Below are 27,607 nucleotides of genomic sequence, written 5' to 3'. Positions count from 1 at the left end.
AAAGTGATCCATGCTCATTTAAAAAAGTTCTAGTTGGCCAGGCATAGTGGGACCTGCCTTTAATCTCAGCATTTGGGAGGCAGAGACAGGTGGATGGATCTCTAGTGAGTTCAAGGCCAGTCCGGTTAACAGAGTGAGTTCCAGGACAGTCAGAGCTATGCAGAGAGACCTTGTCTCAAAAAACCAAAACCTAACAAGTTGCATGGTGCTTGTGTAGCATGCAGGAGGAACTGAGTCACTCACAGACAATAAACAGACAAAATAAATGTCAGGAATATCATGTAATCCTAGCATCACCATTCAAGTTTGGAGCTACTCTTTCCTTGGTCTATTCGAAGGCCATAATAAAAACTGTATGGCTGTATTATGCACTTATGCATAATACACTTGCTCTTATAATACACTTATGCATATGTACTTGCTCTTTTACTTTATAGCCTTCCATCAACACCTGATTTCAATATTCTCCAACTACATTTTTTTTGAGACAGGCTCTCATGTATTCTAGATTTGGAACTAACTACATAGTTCATTACGACCTTGAATTTAGAATTTACCCTACTTCTCCACCCTGCCACTCCCTAAATCCCAAGAATAAATGTTATGTGCCACAATGCTCAGCGTTAACTACATCATTTCCTTCCTTCCTTCCTTCCTTCCTTCCTTCCTTCCTTCCTTCCTTCCTTATTTCCTTCTTTCTTTCCTTCCTTTCCTCCTTCCCTCCCTCCCTACCTCTCTCCCTCCCTCCCTCCCTCCCTACCTCTCTCCCTCCCTCCCTCCCTCTCTCCCTAATTTTGGTTTTTCAAGACAGGGTTTCTTTGTGTAGTCCTGCCTGTCCTGGAACTCACTTTTGTAGACCAGGCTGGCCTTGAACTTAGAGATCTGCCAGCCTCTGCCTCCCGGGTGCTGGGATCAAAGGAATGTGCTACCACTGCCTGACTTTGAATTAGTTCTTAGAAATTATATTTATTCGCTTTATTTTATGTGTTGAGTGTTTTGCCTGAATGTTCAAATGTGTACCCTGTGCATGCAGGGAGGTGAGAAGAGGGAGTTGGATAGCCTGCAACTGGCATTACAGATGGTGGGAACCACCATGTGCTTGCTGGGAATTGAACCTGGGTCCTCTTCAAGAGCAACAAGTGCTCTTAACGGATGAGCCATCTCTCCAACCCCATAATTTTTTTTTCTTAACATCAATTTAGTTAAAGGTAACCCACCAATTAGTGAGAAGTTTTATTAGAAAGGTGAGGGAAGGGGAAGGAAAGAGAAAAGAGGTCAAGAGACACAGAGACAGAGAGAGGACAGAAGAGAAGAGGGAGACAGAAAAGTCCTGTCTGCCCTAAGGGAAGAGAGGGAAAGAGAGAGAGGAAAGAGTTACTTTTAACTACATTAAAAAAATGTTTTTTAAAGACAAGGTTTCCTGGTAGCCCAGACTATCTGTGAACTTGTTATATAGTCAAGGCTGTCCCTAAACCCCTGATCTTCTTGCCTCCTAGATACTGGAATTAAGATGTGTGCTCCCGTGCTGGTCTATATTTAAAACAAACAAAACAAAGTTTGTGGGTTCCAACACATCCTTCTAGCCTCCTTGGACCATGGTGCCGGTGCAAGCAAACTTATGCAGGCACAAAATACACATACACATAAAAATAATAAATAAATTAAAAACAGCTGTAGACTCTCAAAAAATATTTCAAAGGTATCTCTGTTTTATTTCTGGAGCATATATGTGTGGTAGATGTGTGTTATTTCTGGAGCATATATGTGTGGTAGATGTGTGCACACATTTGTGTGGATTTATGTGGGTGCTTGTGTATGTATGCTCCTGCATGTGAACAACTCAATGTTGGGTGTCTTCCTCAACCTCTTTCCTCATTTTTTTTTTTTTTTTTTTTGAGACAGAATTTCTCATTGAGCCTGGAGCCAATCAATTTGGCTACGCTAGTTGGATAATGAGCTTCAGAGATTTGCCTGTCTTTAGCTTTTCTTTCTTTTCTTTTTTAAAGTAGATATTGCATATTGAGTAAGTCTCCATGCTTGCACAGCACTTACCTGACTGAGCCATCTGTCAGTCCCTAAAATTTTTCCTATTACTCAAAATAGTCAACTGCTCAGAGAATTTCAGTTTCACTCCAGTGATTCCATGAATGCTCTCTTCATTTGGAAATTCATGCTTTACAATCATATTTCACATAGTCTGCTGCAAATGCCCTAAAGTACACTTAGTGCTTTCTGCTTCAGTCACTAGAGTACAGCTAGGGAAACACCAAGCCTAAACACTGCTTTGATCTGCATCCCTAGTATTTCTCTCCTACGACTTTCAATTCAATATTCTTTAAAAAGTTAATAGAACTATGACTAGTCAGTTTACTTAAAACAACAGTTCTTGATCTGAGGTTATTACTTGAATTAGGGTTGCTTTGTCCTTTTCAAAATAGATCTGAAAACACTGTCATTCTACTGTACCCATGGGAATTCACCTGTCAACTATGCTCTAAATCTATAAATGTGGTCTAACCTCATCTAAAACTCTGTCCCACCTTAATTACTGCATAAGAAGTTAACTGTTCAGTGACATGACAGTGAGGATTCTACACACCTAACACACCTAAATCCTATCACTTCTGTTATTCTGGGTTACATTTTTCCATACTTGTTTCACTTCTTGTTTTGTCTGCCTTATCTCCATTCTACTCATGGAGAACTTCTATAGGACAGGCAGTAGAATGAGAAGCAGAAATTTATTTATTATTTATTTGTTATGTGTGTGCATGGTCTGAGTGTTTGTGTGTGAACAGATTTGTGTGTGCACATATATATGTGTGTCTCTGTAGGTCAGAGGTCAATGTTGTATGTCTTCTTCAGTTGCTATCCACCTAATTATTTGTCAAAAGGTCTCATTGAACCTGGATCTCACTGACTCAGCTACAATGGCAGGCTAGCAATTCCAGGGATTTGCCTGTCCCCCATTCCTTTTCTTCCCTAATTCCCTGCAACATGGGGGTACAGATGAGCATTGCTGTGCCTGGCTTTTTACATAGATGTTAGGGATCTGAGTTCAGACCCTTATGTTTGCATGACACTTTACTGATTGAACTATTTCAGTCCCCAGAAGCTAAAGACTAATAAAGTCTCATTATTTCCTGTTTATAGTAGATCATTTTCTATATAAGTGAACAAGAGTCTATTCTATCTAAATAAACAAGATACTCTTGGGCCAGTTATGTAACCCTTGCAATGCCTCAGTTCTTTCATCCACAATAGGGTGCTAACAACATTATTGTGTGATACCTGAGTACTGATTAAATATAAGCCATGCAAAGCATTCAAAATGCAATGAATAATTTAAAAGTGTCAGCATATGGATGGTTATTAACAATAGTTTTTTTTTTTTTTTCTTCGAGACAGGGTTTCTCTGTGCAGCTTTGGAGCCTATCCTGGCACTCGCTCTGGAGACCAGGCTGGGCTGGAACTTACGGAGATCCGCTTGCCTCTGCCTCCCGAGTGCTGGGATTAAAGGCGTGCGCCACCAATGCCCGGCAACAATAGTTTTTTTTTAGGCTTTATTTGCATCACACAAACAACTGCCAGCACTTTAAAAGAAAATGCATCTATCTATAATGTAACTTTGTCAAGGCTATCTTTGATTATCTTAGGAAACTAAGAGCTAGTGCATAGTAGCAGAATGTATAGACTTGGCTCTCACAATAGGCATGGTCAGTGTGACAAACAGTTCTAACAGGCTCTCTAACCCATTAGCATCTCTTCTAGAGCCCAATACTACCTCTGAATTTCACTTGTTCACCAATGCACAAAGCTTTCCTCTGTGACAACTTAAAAACCACATTTCTAGGCCACCTTTAGTCATGATTACCAAGCAAAAAGGTTATGCACACATACATAAATCCTCTACATACACAGTATGTATATAAATAGTGAATTATATCAGTTCAAAACTCTACTTCTCTCACAAAGCATTATTTTAATAACATTAGAGAACTTTTTTGTAGAGCCACTTTCAAAAACAACACTGTTTTATAGATATAGAAAGCCACCTTACCACATTGCTTGCACAGATACAGGTTTGAATATGTGAACTCTGTTATCTGTTGATACGCTGAATCCACTAAGAGCAAAAGAGAACAGACAAAAGTCCATAAATAAGGGTCAGGTATTTCAAGTTTGCTACACCAGCTGACTGATTAAATAGAAGAAAATAATCAGCATGTCATCTAGAAGTTAACTAGAAGTAGGATGTGCCTGAAAAGTTCCAATGTGGCAGCTGAGAGGTCAATCTGTCTTCTCCAGGGACGAGGATTACCTGTTGGGTAATTCAATTCCAAGTGGTCATCCCTAAACACATACACATATGAGCAACACTAAATGAACTCAGCAAGCTGTGTTTATATGCAATATGCATAAATATGAAATAATAAATAAAGATGAAATATCATGAATTCAAGAGAGTGAGGGAATATTCAGGAGTTGGGGAGAGGGTTAGAATTATAGAAATACAGTAGTCATGTATAAAATTCTCAAAAATACATTTAAATAAAGAAAAGCATCAACAAATTGATTTTATCTACTAGGCAAAAATTAAGGTGTTCTGATGTATATTTCTCGTTGGACGTCTTTTGATTCATAGCAAACTTGACCTGGGTTTTATAAATTGGAGTAAACATTTCAGTCTCTTGGGAACACATTCTAAAAAACACCAGGAGGTGGGGGTGGCTGACTGGAAGGAACTGGCTCAGGAAAGGGGTTACACAGCAGGCAGACAGCTGGCAGAAGCCACAGAGGTTATTTGAAACAGAACACACCATCCTCTGGGAGAACACTGCAAGAGCAGTCCCACATGTGTACACTAAAGGGTGAGCCAACAAACTACTACCACTTTGTCTGGCTTCCTACCACAGTCAGCTTAGAAGAACAGAGTGAGAGACCCTGGCAAGTTGTATTTTATTCTCTTGACAAAACGGCAGTTTAAAAGGCCTCACTGAGCTGCTGACATGTCAGTTTAGTTGGGTACACTGGGCCTCCCATTCAGCTGAATGAATGAGTCACTGAGACTAAGATGGAACCACACCCCTTGGCTTTCTGTAGAATGGGGGCAAAAGGGAAAGCTCTTACCCATCACCATCCAAATGAATTAGGGTATCACTCCAGAGAGGCAAGACTAAGCCCATGGTACAAGTGCTACTGCAAGACAAGAAATAATCATTAAGTTATTCCTGTTATTCTAGGAAGTAGTCATCATTTATTAACTTTTAACACAAGGGATAAACCTCCAAGCAATAAATGGTGTTATAAACCCAGAGAAACTTCTGTCATATTACTATTAATCCCATACATGTTCTCAGGATTACTTTAAAAGACATGCCCAGTCATTCCTTATATATTTGACAAAGAAAATTTACTGACTGAACTCCTGTATTGTCTTATAAGTAGCTACTATCTTAAAAAATATCTAAGTAATAACTGTTGACTTGAATTTGGTAGGTCTCAGCTCAGGATACAAAATCCAACTCAATTCCAAGGATTATATCTCTTTATGTTTTAGGGGGTTAGGAGGCACGAACAAAGTTTCACATAGCTCAGGTTGGCCTCAAACTCACAACAAAGCACAGGCTGGTCTTGAACTTCTGATCCTCCCACCTTCACCTCACAAGTGCTGCTGGTATTACAGGTGTGCATCACCATACCTGCCCTTAAGGATGAGTTCTTTTTTGTGTGTGTGTGATATTTTGTATTTATTTTCCCACATCATCCTCTATTGTTCCCCATCTCTTTTTTAAATTTTTTTATTTTTTTTATATATTTGAATTACAAACAAGATTGAATTACATGACGATCCCAGTTCCCTTCTCCCTACTTTTTCCTCTTCCACCCCCCCAACTAAAATCCTACCTATCATTTGAAGGACGAGTTCTAATGCCAAGAACTATTGCTAGTTGCTCAAGATCTTGGAATAAATGACTTGTTCAATTCTAAGATTTACTAAGCACTAGGGACACCCAGTCTTAAAAGGAAAGGAATTTAAAAATGTACAGAAGTAATAGTCATGGATTGTTATCAAGTTAGAGAAATAAAAAAAAAACAATTTAAATGAAAGAGTACTTAGTCTTGTGGGCATATATGTGTTTAAATGAGATTTTAAAAATTAAAATTTTTTAAAAAATTATATTTTAGAGGCACTCATATTTACATATCCATCCCCCATTCCCTCACACTCCCATCCTCCCATATTCCCCACCAACGCCCCCCCAACCCATCCCCCAACTCCTCCCCAGGGATAGTGAGGCTCTCCACGGGGGACCTTCAAAGTCTGTCATATTGTTTTGGGGGAGGGCCTAGGCCCTCCTTGCTGTATCTGGGCTGCAATAATATCCCTCCATAGGGAATGGGCTCCCAGAGTCCATTTGTGCTCTAGGGATAAAGACTTGCTCCACTCTTAGAGGTCCTATAGACTGTCTTGGCCTCCTAGCTGGCACCCACATTCAGAGGGCTTGGTTCAGTCCAATGCTGGTTCCCCAGCTTTATGATTAGGGTCTCCATGCTCTCAGTAGGTCAGGTCAACTGTTTCTGTGGGTTTCTGCAGCACCGTCTTGGCTCCTTTGCTAAGTACTGAAACATACTCCTGGAATCCAGTTTTGGAGAGGCAGGAGGGATGAGCAAGGAGCTAAAAACTAAATTTTATGTGTATTCTGCCTGCATGTATTTCTGTGGAAGGCAGGAGGATGATATAATTATATCATAATTTAAAAAGATACCATATAACAGCTCACAACTGTTTATAATTCTAATTCCAGAGGATCCAATGCCTTCTTCTGGCCTCTATGGGCACTATATGCACACAATGCACAGACATACATACAGGCAAAACACCCACACACATAAAAATAAAGAAAACAAATCTTTAAAAGAAGATTTAAAATAAAGCTAGGCATGGTGACACAAAGTGTATGGGAGGGTGAGGCAGGAGGACTATGAGCTCAAGGCCAGTCAGTCTCAGTGTGTGTGTGTGTGTTTGAGGCACTGGCTTATATAGTGGCACCCTGTTGTTCCCCTGCCAACAACAAAAACAAAACAGAAGGAGAAAACATAAATATTTAAGATGTCTCTTTCAACAGTTAATCAAGGAATCAGGAGACATTATAATCTAAAACATAGGTGCACCAAACTCTGTTGTATTCAATTTCACAAAAAGTATGCTACTGGAATTAAAGACCCATGAAGAGTAGGTGATTTCAACCCGTTTCTTCAGTAGACAGGCCATCTGGACAATCAATAACAGAGAAACATCAGAATTGCATGACATACACATCAAAAGGCCTTAACAGTACTATAGAAGAAAGTTCCACCAAATCCCAGCAGCCCATCCTGGCACACAAATAAATCTTAACAACTTCAGAAAAAATGAAGCAGTGCCATGTATCATATCCGACCACAATGAAGTAAATTTAAATAGGTAGCAAACAAATCTCTAGTAAATAAACAAACTCATGGAAATTAATCAACTCATTACTGAATTGTCAAAGATTTAAAATCGTTCAAGTGAAATCATGTTACTACATCACACTATAGAATTAAAGTCCAATATTAACTAAGAGTAGGTGTTCTAATGCATCCTAAAGTGACGTGGGGTGTCAGGCAGGCAGCATGATAGAAATGATTTAAAAGTACCAGGAATACTAAATGAAAACCGTTGAAATTGCTGCTGACTTAAGTTTAGTGCTTGGCTGTTCTCTACACTGAACTAGACTGTTACTTAACACTCTATCTACTATTCTGTGAGTTCTGGGCTAGCCAGGGATACATACCCTATTTAAAAAAAAAACAATATTTTTTTTGTTATAACAACAAACCCCAAACCCCAACCACCTAAAATCAAATCAAAATAGAAAACAACAATAACAAACCAAAACCATAGGTAAGAGAGATCGCTCATTGGTTAACAGGGCTTGTTATTCTTGCAGAGAACCTGACTTTAGGTCCCAGCATCCATGTCAGGTAGTTCACAACTACCTGTAACTCAGCATTCTTCTGGCCTACATGGGCACTTGCATGCATTCATAGAGTGTTTGCACATGCATGTGTTTGGACATACACTTTTTTTTTTTTTGAGACAAGGTCTGGCTGGATTGGAACTCTCTACAGAGACTAGACTGGGCTCAAACTCATAGAGATCCACTTACTCTACATCCCAAATGTTAAAGGTTTGTACCATCTAGCACTTTAGTGGATGGGGGATGTGGGTGAGGTAGGGGTGAGGTCATAAGTGTTCAATCAAGGGGGGGACAAACACACTCAACTAAACAAACAACAACAAAAAAACAGAGTTAGATATGGCAACACACACATATAATTCCAGCACTCAGGAGGCTGAGGCAGGAGAATTTTGAGTTTAAGGAAATCCTGGGCTTCATAATGAGAATCTTTCTCAAAAAAAAAAAAAAAAAAAAAAAAAGCTGAGGAGCAACACACAAACAATCACCAGACCACAAAGCTCTGCTATTTTATAGCCTGAAGCACATGCAGTATATTTTGAAAAACAATGTTACACTGTATTATGAGGATACTTTGTAACTTAAACTATAATACAGTTCTTAAGCTAAATGAATTGACTACATCACTACCTTTTATTTATTAAACAATCTGGCTTCTACTTTGACTAAATACTGTCTTTTTGGTTTGATTTGTTTTGGTTTTTCGAGACAGTTTCTCTATTTAGCAGCTTTGACTGTCCTGGGACTCACTCTGTGGACCAGGCTGGCCTTGAACTCATGAGATCCACCTGCCCCTGCCTCCCAAGTGCTGGGACTAAAGGCGGGCGCCACCACTGCCAGGCTGACTTAATACTGTTTTAAAGCACTACATTTTCATATTTAAATATATGAAATGATACAAATTCCTTTAAGATTAACTGAGAGTAACTGAGCACAAGTATTCTGAAGTTAAAGCCTTTCTTTTACTGTTCAACAGGTTCACTCATATAGCAGACATGTAAGATTTTATGCTAGGCTTACCAAAAAGAAACTAGTTTCTAGCTCTTGATGTCCTGGTTTGACTAAAATTTTGTCAGTGCAATGACATCTGTCAGTATGATCCAGGCAGGACTAATAGAACAAACTGATGTGATTTGCTGAGGATAAATTACCAGGCCCCCATGGCAAGTGTCTGCCCAGCCATCTGATGGCTCACGCTGTGGAGTCAGAATCTGGAGTCACTGTCTCCAGTCTCCAGGGGAAGTCTCAGCTCAAGTTTCCACACAGTTCTAGTTTCTGTTCACAGGGTTTTCTTTCTTTTCCTTTTTTTTGTTTTTGTTTTTGTTTTTTTGAGACAGGGTTTCTCTTTGTAGCCCTGGTTGTCCTGGAAGTCACTCTATAGACCAGGCTGGCCTCAAACTCACAGAGATCCTCCTGCCTCTGCCTCCAGAGTGCTGGGACTAAAGGCGTGTGTTACCACACCTAGCATCTATAGGGTTTTCAAAGGAGGGATCAGGGGGAACTAAGCAAAGGAAATATGACCACAGCAAGCTTGTCTAATTGAATTTTCTGCAATAATGGAAATATTCTGTACACATGTACTGTCCCATATGGGAGCCATTAATTACAAATGATTACCAAGTATATGAAATGTGACTAGTTATGAATGAGAATTTTTTTTTACATATCATTATTTTAGTCTTTATATAAATAGCTACAGGTGTCTAGTGGCAAATAAACTAGACACTACAGGTCCAGACAGGCCAAAGTCCAAATCAGAGGTCATAAAATTCCAATATGGAAACACAGGTAGTTTCCCACTTCCTCCTCCTCGAGACAATCTTGTTACATATAGTCCTGGATGGACTGAAACTTACTACATAAATCAGGCTAGCCTCAACTTCTTAGTATTTCTCCTGATTCTGCCTCTGGAGTGCTGGAATTTATTGGAGTACGCCACTATTGGAGTACTCCACTTGATTGGAGTACTTGTCACAAAACAAGTATTTTCTTACTAAAAGGCCTGTTACTTAGGGAAAATATCAGAAGTTAAGGCTGCAAGAGGAAGTGGTCGTCAAGCCTCTGTAAATTGAGAGCATATAACTAAATGCTGTAACTAGTGTATAAGTTCACAGATCTGGCCTTGTGCCTTGTGATTTTTATGAACTCACAAGTCATTTCCCAAGTTGACGTCTGCTTGTTTTTATTTTACTTTACTTGATTGGATTGGTCTGTCAGCTTGCTTGCTAGGGCATTTTCTTGATTGCTAATTGATGCCAGCTGATGGTGGGCAGTGTCATCCCTAGGTATGTGGGCCTGGGCTATAGAAGGTAGTTAAATGTGAGTCTGGGGGTAAGCAAGTAAGAAGCATTCCTCTGTGGCCTCTGCTCCAGTTCTTGACTCCAGGTTCCTGCCTTGACTCCCCTGATGTTGGCCTATAACCTGTAAGCTGAAATCTTGTTTTTGTTTGTTTTATTTTGTGTGCATGGGGTAGCATGTCGGAGGTTAGAAGAGGACAACTTGAGCGAGTTGGTTCTCCCCACTATGTGGGTCTCAGGGACCTGAATTCAGGTTGTCAGGCTTTGCAGCAAGTGCATTTACCCACTCAGCCATCTCACCAAATTTTAGTCTGTGCTTTACCACAGTAACACAAGGCAAACCAAGACAACTTCTATGTAAAACTAGGGTAAAGGCTGGTTTTGGAAACTTTCTAGTGATACTGGGATCTCCCTGTCTCCCTCTACAAAAGCAGGACAATCAGACTCACTGTTATCTATAACCCTTTCTCCAAAGGGTTAAAGGGCTTTGTGCTTGCTAGAAATTCCTCTACAAACCTTCTCCTACCCCGCCTCTTTGGTGGACAAATTCCCCCAGGCCTGGGTCACACCCCTAGCGACTGCACAGCTCCATTCTAGTCCTGAACCAGGAAGTCATGGTTTGAGACATCTGGCAGGATTTCCTGAGGCTTATTATCTCAGAGTGTAAAGATCTGCTTAGCAGCCACATTCCACAGTCTTCCCAAAGGTTCCTCAGAAAGAGTAGGAAAACAGAAGAGCAAAGCCTCAAGCCTTAAGGATATACACCCCCTCCCAAATAACAACAACAACAATAACAACAAGAACAACAACAACAAAAATCTAGGTTATTTTAGAGATATCTTTAATTATAGGAAGAAAAGTACACACGAGTTTTGAACCCAGGACCACTGGTTCATTGGTACATTACCAAGAAAGGCACATACCCTAGGATTACCAAAGTAGAACATTACTGTGGAAAGAACAGAGTTAACAGGAAAAAAGCAACTTTCCTCCCAGAGATATATTTCCATTTGCTTAATTATTATCATTAGTACCTAGCAATGAGAGAAGGGTAAGGAATAATAATAAATTAGAAATAGCCAAAGACATTTAGCAAGTGTGTTTGTCTCTGAAGATCATGGCCAAGACTTATTTTCTAGTTTTGCGCCTTTGTGTGTCTATGTGTGTACATGTATTCATATGTTTATGGGGTGCATGTGGAGGTCAGTGGTCAACTTTGGGTATCTTACTCAATTGCTCTTCACCTTAGAGACATAGTTTCTCACAGATTTGGCTAGGTTGGCTCCCTGGTTAGCCATCTGCCAGCCAGCAAGTCCCAGGGATTACCCTGTTTCACGTCCTCAGTGCTGGGACTATGGGCACAAGATGCTGTGCCTAGATTTTCCACCAATGCTAGGGAATGAACTTAGGTACTTGAGCTTGCATGGCAAATACTTTACCAACTGAACCATCTCCTCAGGGTGTCATGAATTATTTTTTAACTTAAAGCTTTCATTTATCAAATGCTCACTATAAAAGATAATGGGTTTCACTGTGACACTTTCATACATATATGTCAATATTGTGGTGGTTTGAATAAGAATGGCCTCCATAGGCTCATATATTTGAATGTTTAGTCATCAGAAAGTGGCATTACTCGAGAGGGATTAGGAGGTATGGTGTTATTGGAGTGGGTATGGTCTTGTTGGAGAAAGTGTATCAGTAGGGGTAGGCTTTAAGGCTTTAAAAGCCCAAGTCAGGCCCAGTGGCTCTCTTTTCCTGATGCCTATGGATCTGCATATAGAACTCTCAGCTACTTCTCAGCACCATGTCTGCCTTCCTGCTGCCATGCTTCCTGTCATGATGATAATAGACTAAACCTCTGAAACTGTAAGCAAGCCTCAATTTTTTTTTTATAAGAGTTGTGGTCATGATGTCTCTTCTCATCAATACAACAGTGACCAAGACATGTATCAAGCCAAGCATGGTGGCTCACACTGTTAGTCCCAGCACTTAGGAGGCAGAGACAAGCTGAATTCTGAGTTCAAGGCCAGCCTGGTCTACACAGAAAGATCCTGTCTCAAAAAGATAACACACACACACACACACACACACACACACACACACACACACACACACCCATACACAGCTACCTCCCACTCTGACCTTCTTGTCCCACTTTACCTTGAATTTTAAAAGCACAATTACAGAAGACATTTTTGTAATAGCTTAAATAACTATACTAGGTTACTTGAAGGTAGTTTTCATGCTCCTCCTCCATTTTTTACGGTACCATACCTGTCATTAGAAGAAAAATCCATTCCCAGGACAATGCTTTCTTCAGTGTCTTGTCTACCATTAGTTGAAACCACTACCATATAGCGTGTTCGATTTTGGAATGTACTTTCCAATCTTACAGCCTGAGGTCAACAGATAACAAAGAAACAAGGAATTTAGAGACATTTTAAATCATTTTTTTTTTTTTAAACCAGCATCTCATAGCATGCTACCAAGGCAAAAGAGGTGATAGTTGGGAGACCTAAATTCAAAATTCAACTCATATATTAATTATAACTTTGATATAGTACTAAATTAATGAGAGTGAGATAAAGTAATACCTATGTTGTTTTCAGAATCTTATAACTGGGTATATAAAACCACACTTAAGGGAGGCCCCATGCCCAGTAGTAGATGGCCAACATAAAATGAACTCAATGGTATTTTTGTAGATTTTTTTTGGGGGGTCTCATAATTGTTTTTTTCTTAAAATTTAACCTTACCAGTCTTTTGCTTGTATTATGGTTTCTGATTTTGTGTTTTCATTGATTTATATGTGTGTGTATCGTTGTTTCTTGTGCATTTTCATTGTTTTTTCTTTCTATTTCCTTCCTTTCTTTTTGAGACAGGGTTTCTCTGTAGCTTTGGGGCCTGTCCTGGAACTTGCTGTGTAGAACAGGCTGGCCTCGAACTCTCCACCTGCCTCTGCCTCCTGATTGCTGTGATTAAAGTCGTGCACCACCACCACCCAACCCTGATTTGCTTTAAAGAGAGAAAGAAGGTGTGCAGTTGAATGGGTGGAGATGAAGAGAGATATGGTCTTGTGTGCTCAGAATATATTGTGTGAAAAAATTTATTTTCTTTTTCTTTTTTTAAATTTTATTTATTTATTATGAATACAACATTCTGCTTCCATGCATATCTGCACACCAGAAGAGGGCACCAGATCTCATAACGGATGGTCGTGAGCCACCATGTCTGGAAGAGCAGTCAGTGCTCTTAACCTCTGAGCCATCTCTCCAGCCCCGAAAAAATTAATTTTCAATAAATAAAATGAAAATTATATACAGGGTAAGTATATGACACTATAAATATACATTAAGTTGGTCAAGCTCAAAATGCTATAGATGTGTATTTTATTGAAATATATAGTGTTCATATATTATAAATTATATACATGATACTTTATAACAATATATAGTTATGTATTTATCTGTCTTATATAGTCTATATATATGTAGTTATCTATCTCCACACGCTTGGGGATAAGGTAATAATCTTCTTACCAAATCGTTTCTCCTGGTAAAGATTCTTTGTTTCACCAGTCTTTAATCAGGCTCTTGGTCTTTGTCCTAAACTTTAGCAAGAACCCCCACTAAATTTGTTTATCTGGAATCCACATCATCCTTTCTGACACATAACTGGGTTTCTCATCCTCCACCATCTCCCAAGTGATATGTGATCACCCTGGGCTATCAGTTCAACCAAAATCCTCTAAATCACTTTAAGCCAAAACTTGATCCTGAGGGTTCTCTGAAATAAAAGGCCTATTGAGCCATTAGAGAGAAGGACCTTATCTATGGGTGAGTTTTCCAACCACCTGCAGGGAAGTGAGGTAGTAGATGGAAATAATGCCTGCTGGGCCTCAGGGTGAAAGTATATGGTAATAGTTACTTTTTGTTGCTATGATCAAATAGCATGATCAAAGCAACTCATAGAAGGAAGAGCTGATTTGGACTTTAGGGTTCCAGAAGGAGAGTCCACAATGGGGAGGCATGCCAGCAGCTGGCTACAGCAGGAAGCTCAGAGATTATATTTCCAACCACAGGCAGGAAGCACAGAGCTACAAACCCTCAAAGCTTCTTCCCCATGAACTTCCTTCAGCAAGGCACTACTGATTTCTCAAGCAAAATACAAACCGGGACCAAGTGTTCAAATACCTGAGCCTATAGAAAACATTCTTACTCAAACCACCACACATTTATACTGAAAAATTTGAGAGGAAAAGCACAAAGTATTTACCCTAAGTCCACACTGACTACAGGGAAGAGTGAACTAATAAGAAGCAGGCAGAGGAATGAGACAGGAGGTCAATCTGAATGAAGGGCTCATGGCTTCTTGATTGGCTGGGGTGAGTAGTCCAGAAAAATGCATTTATAACGAGAATATGGTGTACAGTCCAGTGGTCTGCTCTCTAGAATGCAGCCGAGGTTTCAAAAATCTATTAAGTTAATCCGTCACAAAGGCGCTAACTGATTACTTTTATATTTTCCCCTCTGTCCTCTAACCCTTATAGTTTAGCATAGTTCAGGACTTTTAAAACTGTATTTGTTTAATTTGTATTTGTGTGGTGCACCCACTCGTGCATGGATCTGTAGAGACCAGAGGTCAGTTCTGGGTACCTTCCTCTAGCTTTGCTGAATTACTCTTTGCTTTGTTTTCCGAGACAAGTTCTCTTCACTAAACCGACACATCATTTTGTCTAGACTGGCTGGCCAGCACTGGGACTGTGTGGCTTTTACTACATGGGTGTTGTGTGGTGATTTTTGTTTATGATCTAACAAATAAAGCTTGCCTGAAGATCAGAGTGCAAAGCTAGCCACAGCCGTAGAGACCAGGCAGTGGTGGCACACACCTTTAATCCCAGAAGCCACACTAGTTAGCCATAGAGGCCAGGCAGTGGTGGCACACACCTTTAATCCCAGAAGCCACACTAGTTAGCCATAGAGGCCAGGCAGTGGTGGTACACACCTTTAATCCCAGAAGCCACACTAGTTAGCCATAGAGGCCAGGCAGTGGTAGTACAGAACTTTAATTCCAGCATGCAGAAGACAGAGGCTGTTGGATTTCTGTGAATTCAAGGCCACTGTAGGCTACATGAGAGTGAATCAGTCTAAAACAGAAACAGAGCTCACACAAAGGTGATCTCTGCACTTGGGATCTCACATCTTTAATCCTGGCACTAGAGAGGAATGTAAGGTGGGAGGAGACAGGAGCTGAGGGGAGTTGGAGTTTCAGTGGAGAGCAGTGCAGTCTGAGGTTTGGTGGATCTCCCCTTCAGTCTAAGCTTTGGTAGAGGTGAGAACTCTCTAGTGACTGGCAGCTTTGCTTCTCTGCTCTTCAGGCAAGCTTTATTAGATCACACAAAAAAAATCACTACAGTGTTGGGTAGCCAAACTCATGTCCTCACGCTTGCATGGTGAGTGCGCTGCTGCCTAGCTCATGGATTTTTACCAACTCTCCATTTTCCTAACTCACGGGTTTTCTTTGATTTGTCAATCTAGTCTTGGTCTTTCGCTTGTCTTTTATATTTCCTCTCAGCAGCCTTCATCTACAGGTCTCAACCCCGCTCTGTGGCTATGAATTTCTGCTCATCCATGCTGGGTTTGTTTGTTTGTTTATTTATTTATTTATTTATTTATTTATTTATTTATTTATTCATTCATTCATTCATGTATGTATTATGTATGCATGTTTTTTGAGAAAGGATTTCTCTGTCTAACAGCCCTAGCTTTTCTGGAACTAGCTCTGTAGACCAGGCTGGCCTCAAACTCACAGAGATCCACCTACCTCTGTCTCCCAAGTACTGGGATTAAAGGTGTGCGCCACCACTGCCCAGCCCACGCTGGATTTATAATTAAGCCCAATTATATACTGAGCCATCTCAACTTTATCTCAATAGCCCTGAATAAAATTTGTTTTTACCAGTTAAAAAAGAAAGAATCTTATGAAATAATGAATGTGAATCAGTGCTTGATACAAGGTAAGTGATTACTACCCACCATAATATGTTTTTCTGAGCAGAATTTATAACAATTGCCAAAACAGGTTCTACAGACTGAAGAGGGGGAAATGAGGAACATGAGTGTGAACACTCATCTCATATATAAAGTTTTTACAAGCTACTACAATATGAAGCCAACTATTAGCAAAATGGTTTCCTGCTGCCATTTATTTGAGATATTTGCTATACATATGCTGCACATTCAGTGACAGCCACAGTGCTGGGGAAGTCAATGGTGGAAGATAGAGACATGCTCTCTCCCCTTGTGAAATGTACACTCTATTCGTACTGTCCCAAACATCAAATTAATTACATTAGATAAAGACAGTCTCATGCAGCCCAGGCTGGCTGCTAACTTATAGTCAAGGATAACTCTTTACTAGCCCTTCTGCCTCCACCTCACAAGGAATAGGATATTACAGGTATCCACCACCATGCTCTGTTTCTGCCCTGGTACCCAGGGCTTCAAGGATTCTGGGTAAACACTCCACCAATTAAGTATAAACCTAGCTTTATGCCTCTGTTCTGATATTCCTAAGAAAAGCTAGGGAAGTAAAAACAGCAGACGTGGCTATGTTAAAGCTTATTTGTTAGAACCAACACAATCAGAATGTAATGCCATCATTCTGATGCCAAATACACAAGTTGTATTGTTCACTCATGTTCCATGAAAAAAACTTTCAAAATCAAATTCACATATGAGACACTAAGAGGAACTAACATTAAAATGAACCACAGTCTAGAGTTTGTCAACTGAGATTGGGGAAGAACATTAAACACACAAAGCTACGGATAACAGTATCTACACATGAAGTGGACTGGGAGGCAGCTCTGGATTTCCTTATAGAAACACTCAAAACATACATGTTATTTTTAAAATTACATTTACTTATTGTGTCAGTTCTCTTTTTCCACCACATGGGTCCTGGGAATAGACCTCAGGTTGACAGACTTGGTGCAAAGTGCCTTAACCTTCATGATCAAATTATCTCACTGGCCCCATAAATGTTATTTTCACCAGACAAGGTGGTGCAGGTAAAATCAGATTTGAAAAAATTTAATTAAGTGTATGCACATGAGTGATGTGTATGTACCATGGTGCACATATGGAGGTCAGAAGACAGACAGCCTGTAGGAGATGGTTCTCTCCTTCTACCATGCAGGGTCTGGGGATCAAACTCAGGTCATTAGGCTTAGTAGTTGGTCCTACACTTGCTATGTAGCATGGGAAGAGAATTACCTTGAACTTTTGATCCTCCCCAGTGCAAGGATTACAGGCAAGAGCTATCATGCCTGGTTTTATTTGGTACTGAAGTTGGAACCTGGGGCATCATACATGCCAGGTAAGCACATCCCAAGCCCCAGAACCTTATAAACAAGATCTCAGATTTTACTCCACATTTAAAAGTTGAGCATGCCTTGGCAATCTTTAAACTAAATGTTCAATTTCTATAATGTGTTAGAAGCAACTTTGCCTGCAAATACAAATGGTGGGAACAACTGAACTGTGATGCTGACAAATTAAAAAGATTGAATCATTTTACTTTAGTTATGTGTTGTGTAGCATATATGTGTATACTGTGTGTGTGTGTGTGTGTGTGTGTGTGTGTGTGTGTGTGTGTGTATGCACTGTTTATGGGGAGGGTCAGAACTCAACACTGGATGTTTTTCTCAGTTATTCTGTCATATTTTCTGAGACAGGCTTTTTTTTTTTACCACAATTTGAGCTCACAATTTGGCTGGACTGGATGGTCAGCAAGCCCCAGTGATCCCCTGCCTTTCCATCTCTTTAGCTTTCTATGTCTGATGTTTTTTTTTTTTTTTTTTTTTTTTTTTTTTTGACACAGGGTTTCTCTGTGTAGCTTTGGAGCCTATCCTGGCACTCGCTCTGGAGACCAGGCTGGTCTTGAACTCACAGAGATCCGCCTGCCTCTGCCTCCTAAGTGCTGGGATTAAAGGCGTGGCCACCAACGCCTGGCCTGTCTGATGGTTCTTATGCAACTACTGATAACTGATTGGCTAGGTCAAGGCTGATGAAAGAAAAAAAAGTCTTCCTAAATAGGGTCTGTAAAGCATGATATCTGGCCCAAGACATTTTGTTAAGTGATATTCAGTACAAACGATTCCTGTCTCTTATAATATTTAGCTTATAATATCAAGAACTGATCATTCAAAGAATCATCTTAAAGCTCTCAGAACAATTCAGATGTTGAACCCAAGTAGAGCATTTCACAAGTTCTACTTGGCACAAGAGTTTTTCTCATTCCCATCCTCTAATAGCCAGAACAATTTCCTTGAAGAATACATCCCACCTTTGTTTTAAATTTATTTTCATCATGAGTCTAGACCATGCCTCTGCATGCAGTATTTATCTTCAGGGAAGCCACATTATAAAGACGAAATATCTAGATAAGCAGCTCACCCAATCTATCAGAAAGGTTTCAAAAGTATGTAAGTATTAAGTTCTAGTCAAAAGAGCAAAGTAAAATCAGTAGGTAAGATTAAAATAGACTGTAGATATGACATTAATGAGTTAAAGAACACTGTCTTAAGAGTTTCAGGAAGTGTCTAGATGAAAAAGAATACCAAGTTAAAAAAAGATCTATAAATTACATTCTGTAGAATCACTGAAAATCAATGGTCAAGGCTAAACATATGGCTCAGTGGAAGGATGCTTGTCTAGCAAGCACATTAAGACCCCATATCTGATCCCCAGCATAGTCAGTACCTCCTGCCAAATTCGTGATTAATTTATTGACATGGCAAGATATCCATGAAAAACATTATACATCTCACTTTTATAGAAAAACAAAACAAAATTAAGTAGGGCTGTGTTAGTTTACTCAATTGCTGATCCACCCCACCCCCACCCCATGCAAATACCGAGACAGAATGGAAAGTTGTTTATTCAAATAGCCAGGAATAGTTTTCCTCAGAGTGTGTGATATGGCAACTTCATCTTCATTCCTTTTTGAATTATCTGATTTGGAAAACAAAACCAAACCCCACACAATGCAGTTATACTTAGGGGAAAAAAAACCCTCATTTTCATTGTTGAAAAAATGTATTATACTGTAAAACTTAAACCAAAAAAACTAATTTTCTTAAACTATTTGGCCAAGTTTTTAGTTTTGCAAAAACTTCATCGAGGCTGGGTGGTGGTGGCACATGCCTTTAATCCCTGCACTCGGGAAGCATAAGCAGGTGGATCTCTGAGTTCGAGGCCAGCCTGGTCTACAGAGTGAGTTCCAGGACAGGTTCAAAAGCTACACAGAGAAACCCTGTCTTGAGAAACCAGAAAACAAACAAACAAACAAACAAATAAACAACAACAAAAACCTACCAGCACCAACAAAAAAAAAAACCCAACTTCATTGAAGCTGCTGTAAATATTCTGAAAATCATCAATTTCGCTTAAAAGCGTTTTAAGTAGTCCTTGGATAATTCAGAAGAGCACTATTAAACAATTTCCTTATTCAACAACTAGAAGTTTTTTAAAGACTGAAGTAACATTTAATCCCAGCACTCAGAAGGTAGAGGCAGGCAGATCCCTGTGAGTTCAAGGCCAGCTTGGCCTACAGGGTGAGTTTCAGGACAATCTGGGCTATACAGCGAAACCCTGTCTTGAAAATACAAAAACAAAACAAAACAAAAAAACAAAACAAAAAAACTTTCTTCTTCTTTTTTTTTTTTTTTGCTACATAAAGTCCCATTTTATTTTTTAAAGGTGTTTTTTCTTCTGTCTTTATGAAGCCACCTCTTTACATGGGCTTTGGTGGCGGTCGTGGTGTAGCACCAGCAGGTCTAAATCGTGGTGGGGATGTTCGGTCCTTCCGGGCTTCCTGAGATCGATTCCTGACTACTTTGCTATGAATAGCACAGCTCACACAGTAGTGCAGCTTGAAATAGAGTTTGGGAAGCACGTAAGTGTCGAAGACGCTGGCTTCGGATGTGTCCCTGACAGCAGTGGCCTCTACAATGTTCCCAATGACAAACTTCTTAATGGCCTTGTCCTTGGGCACGCACTGGGTGCAGTTCATGCAGCAAATTGGCTGCACATGGCCAAGGCCCTTTTTAGCACAGCCGTTGTTGCGTCTTTTTTTGGTCATCTTAGAGCCAAGACCCGAAAGAGCAAAAAGCAGAACTTTCAGTTGGACATCCAACTTTTAACCTTATGTACAAGTCCTGAGATAAGGGTTTTAGCATTCCAAATTTAACTCCAAACAAAAGCCTTTGCTTTGGTTCTACAAATGCCCCTTTCAGTCAGAAAGTGCTAATTTGTTCAAAGTCACACAATGCATTTACTCATTTTCCTGCAGATGACTCTCAATAATCTGAAACATAATGACTATGTGTTTGCAACAATTCCGAATAACAGTAAAATGACTTGTCATTTTAATGATTCAGAGGCATTTGTTAAAATTTTTGAACATATATTCTGCAAATGTAATACACACAAAGACTCTGTCAACATCTAAAAAGTTGAAGCTGCATATTTTAGTAGGAAAAGAGGCTTTAATTCTCAACTCTGCCTTACTAACTGTATCCTTCACTCTTTCAAGTTTCATGTGGGAGATTATTCCATATTTAGGGGTTCAAGCTAAACTCCAGAAGGTTATTAATAAGAAAAAGATAAAACCAAGGATGACATCTTTAGCTTTAGCTTTCCCAGAGCACACCATGTTCAAAAGCTACCAGCAAATATCCAGTCTGTATAAGTGACTATGATCAGAATGTGATCAGCCTCTGTTAGAAACTTGTTATAAATATAAATTATCTCTACTTCCCCTACCAACCAAATTCTGCCAGCAAAGCCCAGAAACTGGTAGTTAAAAGCAGCGCCTCTAAAGTCTTGGAACCACTGCTGTAGAGTACTGATGTCAGAAGAATGGTGCTCCATGCCCCAGAGCTGGCTTTAGAGTACTGATGTCAGAAGAATATCTCCATGCCCCACAGCTGGCTTTTAAAAGCAGCATTTGAGAAAATACATAAAAAATGCAGATGGCCAGAAGGATAACTCAGTAGGTAAAATTGGTTTGTAGACAAGCCTGATGATCTGAGTCTGATCCTTGGATTGTAGAGTGTAAGGAGAAAACCAACTCCTGAAAGTCTTCTCTGACCCCCACATTACATTATGGCGTGAGTGCCCTACTCACTCCCTCACACATACATACAGATATACACACACACACCACACACGCCACATGCTTTCTAAAATGCAGACAATGATGGGGAGATGGCACAGCAGGTAAAATCTCAGTGAGAGACCTTATTTTAGGTAGAGTGTGGTGGAGAAGACACCTAATGTCAACCTACTGCTCACACACGCACGCACGCACGCACGCACGCACGCACGCACGCACGCACGCACGTGCCATCGTGCTCAAGGCAGAGTATCAGCATTTGAGAGAAAAGTTAAAATTTAAAAAGTAAATGATGAATTAGTGATTATCAGAGAGTCCAGAAGCTTGATCAACTTTCCACAGTCAATCTCACACTTTACTCATGATCTCTCTTCTTCGACAGAAAGTAGAAGCCAGCTACCGTGGCTCAGTCAACTTCCAAGCTACTACTCTAACCTAGAGGGTCTGGTGACCACATACTTGGATAACTTCAATAACTGCCTAGTGTACTTCCTTCTGTTATTCTGTTTTAGCTTCTAGAGAATCTTCCTTAGATACTGTAGCTGGCTCATGTTATTTCTTGGCTCAAAAAACTTGTATTTCACAAGTGCCTCAGGAAGGGGGAGAGAGACTGACTGGCTTTATATAATGAATCATATATAAATATAATCAATCAAATATAAATGCAAATGTGAAATAAGCCACATGGATGCTAAATGAGTAGAACCACATGCTCATCTTATTTCATTTTTTCATCCCCCACCCCCACCCCAAGACAGAGTCCTAGGTTGTCCTGGAACTCATCATGTGGACCAGGCTGGACTTGAACTCACAGAGATCCAATTGCTTGTCTCCCAAGTGCTGGGATGGTGTTTGCCATTATGCCTAGGTGTTGTTTTGTCTTTGAGACAGCATCTTGATGGTGTATCATTCCATTTAGTCCGGGCTGGCCTTGAACTTGAAGTAGTGCGCTCATCTCAGCTTCTTAAGAACTGGATAATAGGTGTGTACCACTATGCTATGCTAGGGATTCATTCCATTTTGGTTTTCCTATTTTTATTCCAGTCAGAAAAGCCACTATGTAATAAAGACATATGACTTCCAAGTGTCCAGAAGACAACAGTGTATGCAGATTACAGCAAACCAGGAACCCAGCAGGATCTCCATGTGCCCATCTAGTTATGTTTTGTCATGTGAGGATAAAATCTTGGCACTGCTACAAGTTCAACCGTCTGAAGACCCAGATTTGAACTTTATATGTGATCTAGTTTTAAAATTCCGGATAATATAAACAACAAAACAACATCAAACAGCTGTGTGTTCTGAAGAGTATTTATCTCTAGTCTGTGAGCTGCTTGAGATCTCTAGCTTGCAGCGTTACATCCTTATTGCCTGCCTCACTTCTAAAGAGACAAGGGCTCTTTATATAGCTCTGGTTGTCCTGAAACTCTATTTGTATAACAAGCTGCCCTCAAACTCATAGTGATCCACCTGCCTCTGGCTCCTGAGTGCTGGGATTAAAGGCGTGCAGCTACCATACCTGGCCCCCATTTCATACTTCTTAATGTGTCAATTTATCCTGTCAACTGTGAGATTAGTCAGGGAATGAGGGAAAAGGCAAAGAAAGCCTAAGGTAAACTGTCCAACATCACATGTTAGCAAGAACCTAAGCCCTGGTCTCTCGACTCTGAGGTCAGTAACAATTGCCAGTTATTTCAGTCATATCTCATCCCTTCCTTTATGTGCTTTTGCTTAAGCTATGTTCTTATTTAGGATGAATTCTGTCTGCTTAATCTCATCACCTTTTAAGATAGTATCAAGTTCTACTGTCTAGCATAAAACCTTCCTCAACCAGGTCAAATTCCCAAGTTTTCTTCCTTCTTCTGAACTTCAATTGTTATGGACAATAAATAACTTACAAGCCAGCACTTAACAACAACCTTGAGCCATCAAAGTATTTTATATCACTTCATATTATGTTTTACAAGAATTAAATTTTCAGTTGGATAGATATAGGTCATTCTTCATTTCTATTCCACCTAGTTCCTGGCACTGTGTTTTAACAAAAATTGACTTTGATATTGGCTATTTTAGGCAGCCTTCTGAGGAAGACAATTATGGAAATGCCATTAACTTACCAGCCTTATGTTGTCTTCTGGGCGTAGTAATATAAACATGGCTTGAAGATGTTGTTGAAGATCACCTGGTGAAATTTACAAAGCAAAGGATGATTAGTCTCCATTCAAAAATCCATAGAGAGGATTCCTTCTACCATAGTGGCTTATAAAGTTATGATTTACTGAACACTGAATGAGTTAATTAAATTTTTTTTTTTTTACATTTTATTTTAGTGTAAGTGCATGCCTCCATGCTCATGCATCATGGCACTTTTCATGGAGGCTGGAGGACAACTTGTGGGAATTGGTTCTCTTTCCAGCACGTGGGTACCAGAGACTGACTCCGTTGTTATGCTTGGCAGCAAGCACCTTTACCCATACAACCATCTCATCAATCTTATTGTTGTTTGGGACTGGGTCTCACTGTATCCCTGGCTGATCTGAAACTTAGTATGTAGATGAGTATGGCTTCCAACTTACAGAGATCTGCCTGCTTCTGGAGTGCTGGAATGAAAGGGGTAAGCCATCATACCCAGCTCCATATCATATTTTTATCATGTGTATTTGTATATGTGAGTGTAGGGGCTCAATGAGGCCAGAAGAGAGTGCTAGAGTCTGTTGTGGGCCAACTGATGTGGGTGCTGGGAATAAACTTGGGTCCTCTATTCTAGGGAAGGCATATTTGAAGAACAATCTTTGTTTCATATGGTGGTAGAAGTGGATGAGCAGTCTGTTGGTGGAGCCCCATAAAGGGTAGTAAAAGAAGTGTTTGAAGAATTACATGAAGAATTATTCTTAAGTTTTGGATGGCATATATAATTTCTTCTTCTGTGATAATAATATTGAGATGCATTAACTTAAATACTGTTAAGATTCCCTTTATTTTCAATAGTTTAAAGTAGTTAGTGGATGATATTAAAATGAGGGTACCTAGTAAATAGAACATATTAGGAACAGTTATTCTCCTGAACATATTAGGTAATTTAACATGACTAACTATTATTTGAAGCCTCATTTATTTTTACATATTTTACAAAACTAACTTAAAATATTTGTAGTAAGATTTAAGATGCTAGCATTTAGGAGGGAGAGGCAGGCAGATATCTGAGTTCAAGGCCAGCATGGTCTACAGAGCAAGCTCCAGCACAGCCAGGGCTACAAAGAGAAACACTGTCTCAAAGGAGAAAAAAAAAATGATTTAAGATACTAAGGATGATGCTAGGCATTGTGGCACATGTCTTTAATCCCAGCACCTAGGAGGCTGAGGCTGGTGGATCTCTGAGTTCAAGGTCCGCATGGTCTACATAGTGAGCTCCAGGCCAGCCAGGGCTATATGATGAGATCCTGTCTCAAACAACAACAAACCAAACACAAAAGAGACTAAGGATAATAAAACAAAAAAACCCTGTGGAAAATCATACTTTGTAAGCTTGTGTGTGTGTGTATGTATAATATATATATATATATATATATATCTATATATATATATATCTGTATATATATATTATTTAAAAAGAATAGGAATTTGAACACATATATTATATTGGTGGACAATGATTCCCACAGAAGTCATGGGTTATTAAGTGAAAATCACCAGTTCTAGCTATAGGTTCCCTCTCTACAGGTTATTAGTCAGGGAGGCTCCACAGGCATCCATCAAAACACAGGCTATTGTCATTGCTCTTAGTTGCCTACCAGAACTACATGGTATGCTCCTACTGCTGAAGACACAATATACTTTGGTTATAGGACACAGAGAAATCAAGCTGGAACTGACCTGAAAGCTCATCCCCACTGACCAACTTTCATAGTGCCAGAAGGTGTTATGTAGGCCACTGTGGGGAGAAAAGACACACAGCCAACCCTGTATGTTATAATACTGAGCTCTCAGACAAGATGTGCCCACTGGTGCAATAGCGGCACAAAGGTGATGGGGTAACCAACTGCTTTTAGATTGGATTTGAGGGTTGCTCTACAAGAAAGAATTTAGGACTGGTACTGTAAACCTGGTCAAAAGCCCAAGGTTCTGGAGGGCATAGGCTCTGGGGAAGAACCTATTACTATTGTTTTCTTAAACAATATGTTGTTGTTGAGCTGCCTTTTGAATATTTATGATTATATCCATAGATTAGTACTGCCCTCAAGCTGGACCAGGGAAAACTTCTCTCTGCAGTGGTCAACAGTTAATGCACACTCCTAACTTGTCAAGGTGCTGAGATTGTCTGTTGAGGGCTCATCCCTCAACAGACACCTGTCCACCTCTCATGCCCCAACAAAAGTTCAGGAAAATTGCAGAAGGAAAGAAAGAATGAAAGAACCAGAGGATAGGAAGGAATGTGAAATGCCGGGCATCATCACACCCTGGAACTCACTGCATCTATGGTTACCAGCACAAGACCAAGTCAAACAAGATCAGTAAACATTCTAGCAGGCAGCACTAACTGGACTTGGTGGGTTTTTAACGAAAAAGGGAAAGGTCACAAAAGGGAGAGGGGCATGTGCTAGAGGTGCCCAAGAAGTGGGAGGGAGGAGGAGCTGGGAGTTCCTGAGGGAGTAGGAAGGCCAGATGGAGACACATACAATCAAGACTGTTTATATTATTAAACTGTCAAAGAATAACTAAAAGTAATTCTATTAAAAAAAAAAAGAGGGGTTGCAGAGATGGCTCAGCAGTTAAGAACACTTGCTACTCTCTCCCACAGGACCTGGGTCTGAGTCTCACCACTCACAACTACCTATTACTCCAGCCTCAGGGGATTTGATGCTGCTGGCCCCCTCAAGCATCTGTAACCATGTGCACATACCCACATGTAGACACACACCTATGCACAATTTATTAAGTCTTTAAAAAAGAGAGCTCAATAAAAATAGGTTTAAGACAGATTTTTCATTTCCCTATTCTGTACTAGGAAATCTGAGGATTTGGCTAACAGGAGACAGATAACATACTGCCACAAATGATGATAATCTAAGAACCCAAGGCTTTATTTCTACACACCTATGGCACATTTTAAGGAGGTTTAATATGTCTGTTGCAATCACATAATCACAGATGCCAGTATGGCTTGTTTTCACACTAGCCTTGAAACCTACATATATAATTTTCTTTGTGTTCATTCACTTCATAGCTTTTAAGTATAACATTAGCTGTACAAGAAGTAGTGAGTGGTAAAAAGAAAAAATGTAAGTAGGAGTGTTTAAAAGGTTGGCAAGTCTGGAAACCTTTTCTCATTTTTTTCAAAGAATAATTTTTGCTTCCCTCTCCATCTCACTGCTTGCTTCTGAAATAATTCCAGTGTAACAGATAGAATCCTTTAACTCTCAAAATTAAAAAGAAGATCCATTCTACTATGTTTCAAGACACAACCTGAAGAAGCAGGATGAGTTTCCAGGTATAAACCCAAGGGAAATGAAAATACATGTACAGATGAGGACTTACAGGAGAGTTCATGTTCATTATTCTTAATAGTCTACAATTTCAGCACTTGGGAGGTGCAGGCAGAGTTCAAGATTAGCCTTGGCTACATGGCGAGTTTGAAGCCAGCCTGGGTAGCATAAAACCTTGCCTCAAAAGAAAGAAAGAAAGAAACAAACAAACAGGTACCCTTCCCCCTAAAGAAATAAAAATAAAAATAAAACCTCCTCCAGTTTATACCAGATATGGTAGCAAACACCTGCAATCTCAATGCACAAGAAGCTGAGGCAGGAAGATTGCTGTGAATCTGAGGCCATCCTAGGTTACAGAATGTGACTCTAGCTTAAAAAACAAAACAAAACAAAACAACAAACAACTAAGTGATATACGAAAGCAGAAAAGTGCTTGCCTTGCATGAAACAAGGCCCCTGGGTTCCATCCCTAGCACAGTGAAGCAGCAGACACCACCACAAACCCAAGTTCCTCTACAAGACCATGAGAAGTAAGCCCAGAAAAAACTTGGAGGATGCAAGAGCCTCTGGAGAACCGTAAATAGCTGGCCAAAATCCCTCAAGGCACTGGTGGTGCAAAGATCCAGCTGGGTTATTT

General features: G+C 39.9%; 2 protein-coding genes across 6 annotated transcripts in view; both read right to left on the bottom strand.

The window, feature by feature from the left end:
- Ssh2 (slingshot protein phosphatase 2) overlaps positions 1–27,607 on the bottom strand; it is a 254,071-nt gene that overhangs the window by 40,781 nt on the left and 185,683 nt on the right. For 3 of the 5 annotated variants that reach the window (XM_027426681.2, XM_027426676.2, XM_027426678.2), the window contains 4 exons: positions 23,605–23,669; positions 12,581–12,702; positions 5,131–5,199; positions 4,061–4,126 (listed from right to left, as the gene is read on the bottom strand). In XM_027426681.2, coding sequence (XP_027282482.1) covers positions 4,061–4,126; positions 5,131–5,199; positions 12,581–12,702; positions 23,605–23,669 — 322 coding nt within the window. The remainder of the gene's footprint in view (positions 1–4,060; positions 4,127–5,130; positions 5,200–12,580; positions 12,703–23,604; positions 23,670–27,607) is intronic. The other 2 variants (XM_027426677.2, XM_027426680.1) reach the window with 1 other exon arrangement.
- Positions 19,993–23,594, bottom strand: LOC100755871 (40S ribosomal protein S26-like). Its single transcript, XM_027426682.2, has one exon. The coding sequence runs from the start codon at positions 20,450–20,452 to the stop codon at positions 20,105–20,107; it is 348 nt and encodes a 115-aa protein (XP_027282483.1). The 5' UTR covers positions 20,453–23,594; the 3' UTR covers positions 19,993–20,104.

Source organism: Cricetulus griseus, chromosome 7 (assembly GCF_003668045.3).
Source record: "Cricetulus griseus strain 17A/GY chromosome 7, alternate assembly CriGri-PICRH-1.0, whole genome shotgun sequence".
Lineage (NCBI taxonomy): Eukaryota > Metazoa > Chordata > Mammalia > Rodentia > Cricetidae > Cricetulus > Cricetulus griseus.
This window is presented reverse-complemented; position numbering and strand designations above follow the sequence as displayed.